The sequence below is a fragment of the Mya arenaria genome, chromosome 1 (assembly GCF_026914265.1).
Source record: "Mya arenaria isolate MELC-2E11 chromosome 1, ASM2691426v1".
Lineage (NCBI taxonomy): Eukaryota > Metazoa > Mollusca > Bivalvia > Myida > Myidae > Mya > Mya arenaria.
Window position 1 is genome coordinate 26,952,643 of NC_069122.1, and position 15,199 is coordinate 26,967,841.

At 36.7% G+C, this 15,199-nt stretch overlaps 1 protein-coding gene across 1 annotated transcript in view; it reads right to left on the reverse strand.

Moving 5' to 3' along the window:
• Window positions 1-11,972, reverse strand: part of LOC128225844 (uncharacterized) — a 57,918-nt gene extending 45,946 nt beyond the window's left edge. The window contains exons 1-3 of the mRNA XM_052935744.1: window positions 11,923-11,972; window positions 1,080-1,534; window positions 609-773 (exon numbers count right to left, since the gene is read on the reverse strand). Coding sequence (XP_052791704.1) covers window positions 609-773; window positions 1,080-1,523 — 609 coding nt within the window. The 5' untranslated portion in view covers window positions 1,524-1,534; window positions 11,923-11,972. The remainder of the gene's footprint in view (window positions 1-608; window positions 774-1,079; window positions 1,535-11,922) is intronic.
• Between the last annotated feature and the right edge of the window lie 3,227 nt (window positions 11,973-15,199).

Below are 15,199 nucleotides of genomic sequence, written 5' to 3' on the forward strand. Positions count from 1 at the left end.
GGAAAAATCATAGCTTGTGGAAGTCTGAAAATTAGTTGTTTGTAGCCGATTGACTCCTTGGCGGAAGGGTTCTGTATTTGAACTCAATTTTGACAGTCAGGTCAATGGTCAACATGGTGTTTTCTTGTGATAATATTTTGTGTCTTAAATTGTTCTAGAGATGCCATGTCCTTGTTTTTCAATTGGGATGTGTATAAAGTCAAAAGCCAGGTTAGTGTCTATATGAAACATATAGTAAAAATAACTGTGGTCTCACGCCAAAATGTCTCTCTAACTGTAGTGGCCAATCAGAGCCCAGTATTGATAAACCCGCCTCTGTGTATGATAAGCCCGCCTCTGGCTAACAGTTGCATGTATGTTGTTAGTTGAGTTATTGACTAGATTCAAGTTCGTGTGCGTATGTGTATGAATGTAATAAAGCTATATTAAACCATCCCGTTTTGAGTCTGTTATATACATTACACTGACAACATTACACTAACCACCTTACATGCACGTATTTCTCTGGCCATTTTACCCGAGTGCCTCTCGTTTATCTATTGGTCGCTATTTTTATCCTTTAACCTCAACGTCTAAGTTTCATTTAACAATTTGTATTTTTCCTTTACCTTATCCAGTTGATCGATCGCTTCTTGTATATCTAGATCACCCTGAAAATATGGGTCGTTTAGCAGCGCACACATGCTGTCTATACACTCAGTGGTGGCCTGGTCTGTCAGAGCACCTGAACATATATCTGGCATATGCCGGATCTTGTTTACGTACGTCCGAGCCTGGAAGTAAATTTTGGTTTGATAAACTACAAAATCCACATAATGCTTATTCTCATGATGGCATGAATTCGCTTGAACACACCAAATATGATTTGTCATGCGCGTTTGTTTTGATTGCGAGATAAATCATTGTTAATTGTTGTGCATTGCATTTGAACATATACCGATAATGCATTAATTCACTACATATAATAAAGCAAACGATTAAATTTAAGATAATGAGGATGATATATTTCATCATCATTTCAATCAAAGCCGATCATCTTTAAGGTCTTACGGACCTGATGGAATTAAAACAAATCTTACCTTGTCAGATAGTGTTTCCACAGTATTTGTGAATCGTCCGCAGTTATATATAAAGGCTGCCAGTCCGTTGAAGTCAATTTCATCAAATGAAGTTTTATCATCATACCCTGATGACTGCATGAATAACTTGGCAACAGCAAACGCTGAGTCTCGCCATGTGTCAGTCGAAGCGTTCCTCCAGGAAGGGTTTTTTCTTTTGTGTATGGCATTGATTTCTTTCCTAATTTTTTCATGAAATCGACAAGGTATTGGCCGGTTAGATATATGACCATGGTCTGCAAAACAAGTCTGCTCACTCGATGCCTTCTGACGTAAATCATCGCGCAGATGTTCAGCCTTTGACTTGACAGAAGGCAGGAGAGCTCTCCTCGTTACGAAGACGGCCATCCATTGTTTGAACCAGTTTGAGGACTCCGGGCTGTCGATCTCCTTAGTTGCCGCCATCTTTTATCAGCCTAATGCAGATATAAAAACAAACATCAGTTCACATTTACAGCGTATAGTTATTAATAATCTACATGTGTGTATTCAGAAAATACATACATTTATGAACACTTGACTTAGCACTAGAGATGATTGTTGAATATATATTAGTCTTAATCTATTTTATTACTTCAGTACAAATTTAAATGTAGGTCTGAAGCTGATCAATTTAATCATTGACATAAATGTGAATAAGTGTAGCAGTTTTGCATGAAGACATATTTGGTATTGCTATGTCGGAAAATAGTTCATTTGTCTAATGTCTTTGTTATCATATACAATACTTTAAGTAAAGATTGTTGCAACTTGTATCTTACATCTTGTATTAATAGAGTTTAAAACATAAAAAAGTGCTCATTGAGGCAGTATCAAATATAGGTGTTAAATTTGAAATTGAGTTTTGCTCATTATTTCAGATGTATATTCTGGCACTACCGGTCTAATCGATAAGCTAAATATTTCTGTAATGACAAAGGACCCAATAGTTGCTATGTAGGTCAACGGCTGCTAAGGACATAAAAGGAAGTAAATGATAACACAGGAAGGGTAGTCATACCCTATTAAGTAAGTAATTCGTTGCTAACATAAAAATCGACTGTACAGATAAAGTAGTTGCTTAGGTTATCATTGGTTAATTAGGAAGTCATAAGTTGCAAAGGAAATAAATGACCACTTGTTATCGGTTGATAAGGTAGTCTTTGTTTGCTAAGAAAGTCATTAATTGATAAAGTAGTCATTGGTTGTTATAGAAGAAGTCAGTTGCTAAGGTAACCAATGGCTGCTAATGAAGTCAATAGTTGTTAATGAATTGCATTGGTTTCTAATGATGCCATTAGTTGTTACAAATAACGGAAGTTACTTAGGTTATTATTGGGTGTCAAAGAAGTAATTGGTTGTTATCTTTTGACTCAAGGGACACAACTTGAACTCTTTGTGAAAACTATAACATGAGGCTGCATACCGAATATAAAGGTCTGCGCCTTGCGGTCTCAAAGAAGAGGACAAGTGGGACAACTTTGTCTCAGGTCTTGTGTGAAAGGGAGTGTGTCTATCTCGCTGGTATTTATGTCGTTAGAACACAACGATTGATTTGACCTCGCGGAGTTAATATTTGGCAGGGATTAGCAGTAAATAATCGAGAAAAAAAACCAAATAAAGTATAGGAATTGTTAGATGTACTTCTTTGTCATTTTCTGTCAAACTTATATTTTTCTTCTTTTAAATTTCCCAAATGATTGTTTCTACAAGGACTGAAATGTTTTGTATGTCATTTGTACGTCTGATTTTACTATTTTGTTATCAGTTTAAGCTATTTTCTCATTCCTTTAGACTCACATGCTATAAAAATGGAATATCAATTTGCGAAATATATGTAATTCTAATCGCTATCACAGTCCGATTTCAGCTGATACCGTAGAAGATATCAACTTTTAAAAAATCTTTATCCCCATTTCTTTAGAATCAAGCAACGTGATGCGTGCAGTTTAAATGTTTTCTGATAAATAGCTTTATCACTAACTAAGCTACCGCAACATAATATCGCTAAGTGAATAGGAGTTGTCTAATGTGCTTTTCAACGCAACCTATTGGCATTTTATAAAAGAAATGCAAGTTCTCAACTATCATATAAATGAGTCAAAAATACCCCAGGTGAAAATTTGCACACGTAGCATTCAAATGCAACATATTATCATATGTCTTAAGGAATATGTGCTAGAACAGTTTTATAATGTACTTCCTAATGACATTCAAAATTAATCATTTAGATACCAAGGTCAAAATCTGAATGTTAAAATACATACATGACCAATATCGACTAGGTCATCATTACTTGTTTCGTCGTCATTTTAATTGAAACACTCATACTATGAAATCTCTTAACAGTTTTGCTTCATTTCAACTCTTCTCCCACATTAAAAGTCGTGTTAACGATACAATGCATTATCTTAAGTGCATCCAGTACTTTACAGTTTACATATAAAATACTTCTTATAAAAGGTCATCCAGTCCGTACAGTGTTTTTCCAACCGATCGTTTATTATAGTACAAACAACCTCGAAACATTTTCCAAGCAGGTCATATCAGTAATCATAAAGCTAAAACGTGTTTTTATAAGGCCACTGATTGTATCAAAACCCATAGAGGCGAAATCTCGAGTGTTCTCTTGCAGACAAAACAGGTTCCAAGCCACCCTCCGTATATCTGTTATGGTTACAGTCAAGCCGACTCATACTCAAACACGCCCGAGATTGGCAACACAAACGTCAAACCAGAACTCATTCAGCTGCATATTGGCTACCTTCAACTTAAATTTGTCATACAGTTACCAAAGACTGATTATTCTCAAGTAACTGTGTGTTCAAAAACATTTTGTCAGTTCCCAGTGTGCCAAATATACAATAAGCCGGTCCAATCAAGCTCAATAAAGTGCAAAAAAACACAATTGTTTTGCTATATTTGAGACGATTTAGTGTAAATTCTATATAGGTTTTAAAGTCAATTCAGTCTCCAGTAAATCCAGTTTTCTTGTGTCAAGCATACCACTGGACGGCTTTTCAAAATCCAACTCAGTTCCAAACAAACGCAAATAATAGTACAGAAAAGGCTATCATGTGGCTAGGAAAAAAATGTGAAGGTGTATTTAAGCCTAATTTTTGCAAACAAAAACAACCATAAGTCTTCTTGCAGCAAAAGAATATAATGTTTATTTCTAGGATAGCCTCATCATACCCAAATTTCTACATCTCTTTAACCATAATCTCAATTCGGAGGCAATAAGGAAAACGAGGCGCGGAATATGCCCCAAGGACAATGAGACGTGGTAAGTGCACTAAGGACAACGAGACGAGGCATTTTCCCCAGGGACAAAAAGACGTTGTACAGGCACTCAGGACAACGGTACGAGGTATATGCACCAGGGACCTTGATACATGGACAAGCAATACAAAGTACAGGACATTAACACACATACTTAGGACATCTAGGACAACAAAACGTGCCAGATGCACTCAGGACAAAGATACATGGAACACAAATTAATTAAGAAAGGAAATGACACCCACACTTACGACAACGAGACTTGGTACACACAAAAAGTTAACGAGACATTTTAGTCACACCTAGGATAACGAGTCATACTTCAAGCACTAGGGACACATATAATTTGTATACGTAGTAGGGACAACGCATATAGGACAACGTAACTTGGAAAACGCAATCAGGAAACGAAACAAGACAGACACTCTAAGGAAAACGAGACAGGATACATGAAGTAGGACAACGAGACTAAGCACACACACTGTTGACTTTGTGCACGCAATAAGGACACCGAAACTAGGTACACACACTAAGGACAGCGAAACATGAAATACAAGTAGGACAACGAGACATGGTATAAGCACTAAGGGAAACGAGAAATGGTATCCGCTCTAAACGAGACATGGTACCCTCTCTAGGGAAAACGAGCTATGTTACCCGCTCTAAAGGAAACGAGTCATGGTACCCGACTTAAGGAGAACGAGACATAGTATCCGCTTTAAGCAAAACGAGACATGATACCCGCTTTAAGAAAAACAAAACATGGTATCCGCTCTAAGTAAACCGTAACATGGTACCCGCTCTGATAAGAAAACGAGCCATAGTATCCGCTCTACGGAAAACAAAACATGGTATCCGCTCTAAACAAAAACGAGACATGGTACCCTCTCTATGCAAAACGAGACATGGTACCCGATCTAAACAAAACGAGACGTGGTACCATCTCTATGCAAAGCGAGACAAAGTACCCGCTCCTAGCAAAACGAGACATGGTATACGCTCTAAGCAAAACGTAACATGGTATCTGCCTAATAAAACAACGAGCAATGGTATCCTCTCAAAGGAAAAACGTGACATGGTACCCTCTCAATGCAATACGAGACATGGTACCCGATCTAAGCAAAACGAGATATGGAACACTATCTATGCAAAACGAGACATGGTACCCCTTCTATGCAAAACGAGACATGGTACCCTCTCTATACAGAACGGGACATGATACCCGCTCTTAGGAAAACGAGACATGATACCCTGTCTATGCAAAACGAGACATAGTACCCGCTCTAAGCAAATCGAGACATGGTATCCACTCTAAGCAAAACGAGACATGGTACCCTTTCTATGCAAAACGAGACATGGTACCCTTTCTATGCAAAACGAGACATGGTACCCTCTATATGCAAGACGAGATATGGTTCCCTCTCTATGTAAAACGAGACATGGTACCCCCTCTATGCAAAACGGGACATGGTACCCGATCTAAGCAAAACGTGACAGTGTACCCTCTCTATGCAAAACGAGACATGGCACCCGCTTGAAGAAAAACGTGACATGGTACCCTCTCTATGCAAAACGTGGCATGGTACCCTCTCTGTGCAAAACGAGACATGGTTGCATCTCTATGCAAAACGGGACATGGTTCCCGCTCTATGTAAAACGAGACATGGTACTCACTTTAAGCAAAACGAGACATGGTATCTGCTCTAAGAAAAACGAGACATGGTACCCGCTCTAAACAAAACGAGCAATGGTACTCACTCTAAGCAAAACGTGACATGGTATCCGCTTTATGAAAAACGAGACATGGTCGCCGCTCCAAGGAAAATGAGACATGGTACCCTCTTTATGATAAACATGACATGGTACCCTCTCTTAGCAAAACGAGACATGGCACCCTATCTATGCCAAACGTAACATGGTACTCACTCTACGCAAAACGAGACATGGTATCCGCTCTAAGCAAAACGTGACATGGTATCCGCTCTAAGCAAAACGAGACATGGTGCCCGCTCTAAGGAAAACGAGACATGATACCCTCTCTATGCCAAACGAGACATGGTACCCTTTCTATGCGAAACGAGACATGGTACCCCCTCTATGCAAAACGAGACATGGTTCCCACTCTATGCAAAACGAGACCTGGTACTCTCTCTTTGCACAACGAGACATGGTTCCCTCTCTATGTAAAACGAAACATGGTACTCACTCTACGCCAAACGAGACATTGTATCCGCTCTAAGCAAAACCTGACATGGTATCCGCTCTAAGCAAAACGAGACATGGTACCCGCTCTAAGGAAAACGAGACATGATACCCTCTCTATGCAGAACGTGACATAGTACCCTCTCCATGCAAAACGATACATAGTACCAGCTTGAAGCAAAACGGGACATGGTATCCGCTCTAAGCAAAATGAGACATGGTACATGCACTAAGGGAAGACGTTGTTCAATTGCATTCCACAAATAGACAATGCCTGCATGCATGACTTAATGTTAATTCGTTAAACTTTTGGAACAGAAACTGATGAGCCGAAGACAATAATTTAAGATCGCTACTAGTTTTGGTGACCTTCTATATACGTCAGTGCAGGGGCGGCTCCAACATATTATTAAATACGCCTTTCCACCAAAGGTTGTAATATATATATATAATGTATCTATCTTCATAGAGACCAAAGGCTAAATTTAGTAAAATATCAGGGGCGACCTTTGGAATGGACGTTAGAGGGGGCGTTACTTCGGGACTCAATAATATAACCACATACAAAATATTAAAGATTTGAGGAATTTGTAAATCTGATCACCTGGAAAGCTGAACTTGGCGGCTGCAACGTGATCTAACGGAAGACACACAACGGATACTCACATTTATTTTTAAATTTAAATCCACGTACGTAATGTTTCAAGTATTATTTGGAAATATTTTGTGATAAAATCCCTACGACCTCGAATTATACATGTACTTGACCGGTTTAAAAAAAAATTATTTATAATTTATTTAGTATTTTCAAAGTCAAAACACAATCGACATATTTTACAATTGAATCATTAAAAAGCAAGGTCGCATGCTTCTTACATATCTATGCGAATAACAATCAATGTGTTAACACTTACATTTAAGCATTTATCAACTATTCCATTTTCATTCACGTTTTTAATTTATGTACGCTTGTCATCTGCGATTTCAAATATAATCACATCTGCTATGTTTATTTGTTTTAAGGACATCGCTTTGCCTCATTCAACATGTATATTTTACTCAAAAGCGCACGCATCGGGAAACAAAATATATGAATTCTATTATGTTTAAATATTTGCTCTACCACCTTCAATAAAGGCCACCTAAATTGCTTTTGGACGAAATATTTTCCTTAACCTTTAAAATAATACAGAAATATCCTCTACAATTGTTTGTATTACCATTCGACAAAATAATGTATACTTATTTATTTACAACGACTGTGAAACAAGTTACTACAGCATTTTATTAATCACTATCGTTGGCACGATTTAACGCGATAGTTCAAGTACAAATACTACTACTACTTCTACAGTAAAATACGGTTGTTTTTCATAAATGCAGCTGACTTTACCAAACATCTGGTATGCTTTGAATTATTGCCACTTATCTGTTTTATTAACTCAGAAGTATATTTAAGCATTTTACTTAGTGAATAACTTCAAGTCTGAATTTAACTAAGGAACTGTATTTAATAACTTTCCTCAAAGTTTGTCTTCAAATCCTTATTATGTCATTTGCAATGAAATATAACAACCACTTTTAACTATTTCGTTTAAAAATGCTGAAATCCAATAGCAGCTTGAAGGCACAAATGTTTTTGTACTTCAATCGAAATTACTCTGCAATGTTTTTAAGCAGTTTATTTCTACAAAAAACAGTATAAAGTAATTTGTAGCATTTCATTGCTATCGCGTGTTCATTAATTACCACTTGGAAACGGTAGTGTGCGAATAAATAACAGCAATATTCCACGATAAGCACAATAAGTATTTCACAGTAAGCTTGATAACATATTACACACTAAAAACAGTAACTCCACCGAACACACATTACTCTTATGTAAACTTGAAGATACCCAGGCACTGGCTTAATTTCATCACTATTTTATATTACACATGCTCATGAAAACTTTGATTGTTAAAATGTAATAAGTTTTTTATTATTTATTTTGTCTTATTACTCTAAAAATATTATTATCATAATTGTCATTTTGTGCAAACTATAACTGAACATTCAATGTACGTTATTTAATTGCTAGGCATTGCATATATAATTCTGTTACAATTTGATATAAAATGAATTTCATGAAATTATGCTCATACGATGTTTTTCACCATTTTGTTTACTTTATCTTACTTTAGATGATATTAGATTTAAAGTACATGATTTTAAGTAATAAAAATATATAAAATGAAAATATAATATTTTTTAAAGTAAAATTAATTTGGGTGTTGTTATGTACATTTACATAGATTATGGATGCAATAATTGTTATTGTTTTGTCTTAACTATGACATATGATTTCATAGTTTATTAAGACGAATTTTAAACAATTTCCTCACAATTAAGATCTTTTGTAATTATTTGTTTTAAAGTAACTCGCTCATGTTGTTGGACCCAAAATAGTTTTCCCGGTTATGCATCTGAAAACACTTATTTTTTCATTATTTTACTCTATATTATCGAAATTGCAGAAGAAAATACAGTCATAGCAAAAAAAGAGTATTTTGGTTTAAGTGGATAAAGTCAAGAAAAAAGTAGAATACAACCAGTTAATTCTCACGGCCACTGGGACTTTAAAGTAGTTGATATTTTGACCTGTTAAAGATACGGTATCATCACATAATAACATCACGTAATGTCAGACAACCAATCACGCAACACCACAGCCGTAATTAAATTGTTGTTTTCAAAGACGAAATTTGAGCAAATATTAACATTTGTTGAAAGGTTCCAGCTTTTGGTATTTTTGTTTTAACACTGCTTATGATTTGTCACAGTTTATTTCGTAATTAAAACAGCGCATTTAAAAAATATTTTGCTCGCTTCAATGCAATAATATTGCGCCGGTGTATCGGGTATCCTAAATAATTTAATGTGTAAATAAGAACTTTTGAAAAGAGATATTTCATCATACAACTTAACAATGGTTATAGTTAGAGAATAAGTAGCTGAAACCATGTATAAAAAAACAGTTTCAACAAAAGATCTGCATTGACATTAAGTTAGACAACAAGACATAATCCACGCACGATATTTTGTACCAGCACGAAGGCCAAAGGTATGTGTACAGTATAATCGCAGTCATGACATCGCGTATTTGTATGCATATTAGGTAAAACGACACATGAAACAAACATCAAAGACAACGATACATAAAACAATCACTAGGAACAACGAAACATGCTATACGCAATAAGGACGACGTGAAATGGTACACGCACTTCGAAACATCATATATTCAATCATGAAATAAGAAGAGGAACACGTATTTAGGACAGCGATACGTGGTACCAGCACGAAGGCCAAAAAAGACAGTATGAATGGAGACCACAATGCGATTGTGTACACATCCTAAAGACAACGATACATGAAATATACTTGATCAGTCATTAGGACCAACGAAACTTGATATAGCCAGTTAGGACAACGATAATTGTTGCATGAACTAACGGGAATACAAGCATATAGGCAGACGAAACTTGGAATGTAATACATGAACTAAGAACACCGGTACTTTAAACTACCACTTAGGACAACGAGACATGGCTACCGAACTAAAGACAACAATAGTTTGTACATACAAGCAGGAAGCCAGAGCTAAAGGGATATGCTACAAGCATAATGGAAACGAGTCATGATATATTTGTGCAACGAGACATGACCCATGCACTAAGGACAACGAGAAATTGATACGGGCACTTTGGACGACCAGATATGATACAGGTACTTTGGACGACAGAAAATGATACAGGCACTTTGGACGACGAAAAATGATACAGGCACTTTGGACGAAGGAAAATGTTACATGCACTAAGGACAACGAGAAATGATACAGGAACTTTGGACGACGAGAAATGGTGCAGGCACTTTGCACGACGAAAAATGTTACAGTCACTTTGGACGACTGGAAATGATACAGGTACTTTGGACGACGAGTTATGATTCAGGCACTTTGGACGACGGAAAAGCTACAAGCACTTTGAACGACGGGAAATGATACAGGCACTTTGGAGGATGGGAATGATACAGGCACTTTGGACGACGAGAAATGATACAGACACTTTGGACGACGAGAAATGATACAGACACTTTGGACGACGAGAAATGATACAGGTACTTTGGACAACAAGAAATGATACAGGCACTTTGGGCGACGGGAAATGATACAGGCCTTTTGGACGACGGAAAATGATACATGCACTAAGGACAACGAGAAAATATACCGTCATTTTGGACGACGGGAAATGATACAGGCACTTTGGACGACGAGAAATTATACAGGTACTTTGGTTGGACGACGGAAAAGATACAAGCACTTTGGATGACGGGATATGATACAGTCACTTTGGACGATGGAAAATGATACAGGCACTTTGGGCGACGAGAAATGATACAGGCACTTTGGACGACGGGATATGATACAGTCACTTTGGACGACTGGACATGATACAGAAACTTTGTACGATGGGAAATGATACAGGCACTTTGGACGACGGGAAATGATACGGGCATTAAGGACAACGATCTGTGGTACAAGTACTAAGGCCAACGGATCAGTATAGACGCATTTATGACAACGTCAGTAAATTCAATTGCCACATAATAAAAATTCGGCCCCTGAAATTATAGACAAAATTGAGTTCGATTTTTTTCCTTTGAAAACGTATACTTTTGTATATGTTTGGGCCTTAGTAGCTGACTATCCTACCAGCTCACCCAGGAATTCCAATTTTAATGTTTCCAACGGTATGTTAAAATTACCCTTGCTACATTCATACAGAACACCAGTGCTTTGTGAGTGCTATAAATGACGGCGGACACAGAATGCTTTTAGATTGATTTTACTTCATGCTAATGTAAGCTTAAATATAAAAAAATATTATTGGGCATATCAGATATTTCCAGTAAGTGGCTTATGATTCCATTAAAAGTTCATCTCACAATGCACATGTGTTAAGTATTTTTTGTATGCATTTTGGGGATTACAATTTGATTTAGACGTGCAATCCCGTCTTTAACCCACTATTAAATAATACATAAAAAATAAAGTTAATAATCTAGTATTTTCAGTTTAATTAAGTTCAAACACAACCGCCAAGTTTTCAAACTTCAGTTAGTTTAAACATTATATATTTTACAACAATTGTGACGAGTGTTATGATAACACATACTAAGTCACTTTCGTTGGCATGAAGTTAACAAATTTTACATCATAAACAATGTCGCATGGTTGTTGAAATGGTTTTGTGAAATATAATGAAATATATATGTAAATATAGTTAAAATGTCAACTTACAATGAATTACTTATCCACTATCCCATTTTCTTTCGCGTGCAAAATTGTTGTAATTATTTAACGATTATGCTCATACGGTCACAATAGCAACACATTAGCCACGTTTTAATTCTTTTGGAAGGTGAGCTTTGTTTTAACATTTGTATTTTGCATAATAACGAATGTATCGGGTTACAAACGTCGATGCAAATTCTTTTATGTTTGAATAAGATAATTTGTTTACGCTTTTTGTTGTTTTGTTCCTATTCAGGTTTATAAGAGACAGTCTAAATATCGCATACCTTTATGTAGAGAAATACCCTCTGCAATTGTTGTCTTTGCGATTAAGCACAATTATGTATTACATGTACTGAACATTTTGTTGTATATGGTAATGTTTAACAGTTTTACATACTTGTTCTCTATGAAAAAAACAACAAATGAATTCTTAGTTAATGAAATGGGTCCAGAAATAGTATGCATTGTTCTAAAAAGTTTCAATTAAACTGCCAAAATGCTTAAAACTCTTCCATCATTTGAGTTTTTTGCGCTCTTGTGATGTGAAAAATATAACATAAACTGTGGCTAAGGTTTCCCTCATTTAACAAAAAGGTTGTCGTATCGGTCAGTGTTACTTAATATGACCGTACAGGTCAGAGATAGTCTTCTCTTAAACGGAGTGGTCATATCTGTCATGGATCACATCTCCTTGGTTAAGTTGGCCGTATCTATCAAAGATGAACAGGCTTTTGCTGCTGATGGTCATATTTTTGAGGCATGGTTATTCCATAAATAAGGTGGCCGTATCGGTCAAGTATAACGTATATACTTATCGAAGTACGGTCAGGTATGATCGTCCATTACTTAAGATGGCCGAAGTATTCAGTCTTGAACACACTACACTATGGTCATATTGTTCATGTACGATCAACATCACTTATGAAGGCCGTATCGCCTTACTCACAAAAGGATAAATAGTCTTTACGCTAGGTGGTCGCATCTCAAAAGGGAGAAAGGATTATCCATCCTTACGTAAGGTGATCTTATCTGTCAAAAGGATAATCCATCCTTACGTTAGGTGGTCATATCTGTCAAAAGGATACTGCATTCTTACGTTAGGTGGTCATATAAGTCAAAATGATACTGCATCCTTACGTTAGGTGGTCATATCTGTCAAAAGGATACTGCATTCTTACATTAGGTGGTCATATCTGTCAAAAGGATACTGCATTCTTACATTAGGCGGTCATATAAGTCAACAGAATACTGCATCCTTACGTTAGGTGGTCATATAAGTCAAAAGGATACTGCATCCTTACGTTACGCGGTTTTATCTGTCAAAAGGATACTGCATTCTTACATTAGGTGGTCATATCTGTCAAAAGGATACTGTATTTTTACGTTAGGCGGTCAAATAAGTCAAAAGGATACTGCATTCTTACGTTAGGTGGTCTTATCTGTCAAAAGGATACTGCATTCTTACATTAGGCGGTCATATAAGTCAAAAGAATACTGCATTCTTACGTTAGGTGGTCATATCTGTCAAAAGGATACTGCATTCTTACATCAGGCGGTCATATAAGTCAAAAGGATACTGCATTCTTACATTAGGCGGTCATATAAGTCAAAAGGATAATGCATTCTTACTTAAGGCGGTCATATCTGTCAAAAGGATACTGCATTCTTACGTTAGGCGGTCATATCTGTCAAAAGGATACTGCATTCTTACGTTAGACGGTCATATCTGTCAAAAGGATACTGCATTCTTACATTAGGCGGTCATATAGGTCAAAAGAATACTGCATTCTTACTTTAGGCGGTCATATATGTCAAAAGGATACTGCATTCTTACATTCGGCGGTCATATAAGTCAAAAGGATACTGCATTCTTACTTTAGGCGGTCATATCTGTCAAAAGGATACTGCATTCTTACTTTAGGCGGTCATATCTGTCAAAAGAATACTGCATTCTTACATTAGGCGGTCATATCTGTCAAAAGGATACTGCATCTTTACGTTAGGTGGTCATATCTGTCAAAAGGATACTGCATTCTTACATTAGGCGGTCATATAAGTCAAAAGGATACTGCATCCTTACGTTAGGCGGTCATATAAGTCAAAAGGATACTGCATTCTTACGTTAGGTGGTCATATCTGTCAAAAGGATACTGCATTCTTACATCAGGCGGTCATATAAGTCAAAAGGATACTGCATTCTTACATTAGGCGGTCATATAAGTCAAAAGGATAATGCATTCTTACTTAAGGCGGTCATATCTGTCAAAAGGATACTGCATTCTTACGTTAGGCGGTCATATCTGTCAAAAGGATACTGCATTCTTACGTTAGGCGGTCATATCTGTCAAAAGGATACTGCATTCTTACATTAGGCGGTCATATAGGTCAAAAGAATACTGCATTCTTACATTAGGCGGTCATATAAGTCAAAAGGATAATGCATTCTTACTTAAGGCGGTCATATCTGTCAAAAGGATACTGCATTCTTACGTTAGGCGGTCATATCTGTCAAAAGGATACTGCATTCTTACGTTAGACGGTCATATCTGTCAAAAGGATACTGCATTCTTACATTAGGCGGTCATATAGGTCAAAAGAATACTGCATTCTTACTTTAGGCATTCATATCTGTCAAAAGGATACTGCATTCTTACATTAGGCGGTCATATCTGTCAAAAGGATACTGCATTCTTACTTTAGGCGGTCATATCTGTCAAACGAATACTGCATTCTTACTTTAGGCGGTCATATCTGTCAAACGAATACTGCATTCTTACATTAGGCGGTCATATCTGTCAAAAGGATACTGCATCTTTACGTTAGGTGGTCATATCTGTCAAAAGGATACTGCATTCTTACATTAGGCGGTCATATAAGTCAAAAGGATACTGCATCCTTACGTTAGGCGGTCATATAAGTCAAAAGGATACTGCATTCTTACGTTAAGCGGTCATATCTGTCAAAAGGATACTGCATTCTTACATTAGGTGGTCATATGAGTCAAAAGGATACTGCATTTTTACGTTAGGTGGTCATATAAGTCAAAATGATATTGCATTCTTACATTAGGCGGTCATATCTGTCAAAAGGATACTGCATTCTTACATTAGGCGGTCATATAAGTCAAAAGGATACTGCATTCTTACTTTAGGTGGTCATATCTGTCAAAAGGATACTGCATTCTTACGTTAGGCGGTCATATAAGTCAAAAGGATACTGCATTCTTACGTTAGGCGGTCATATAAGTCAAAAGGATACTGCATTCTTACGTTAGGCGGTC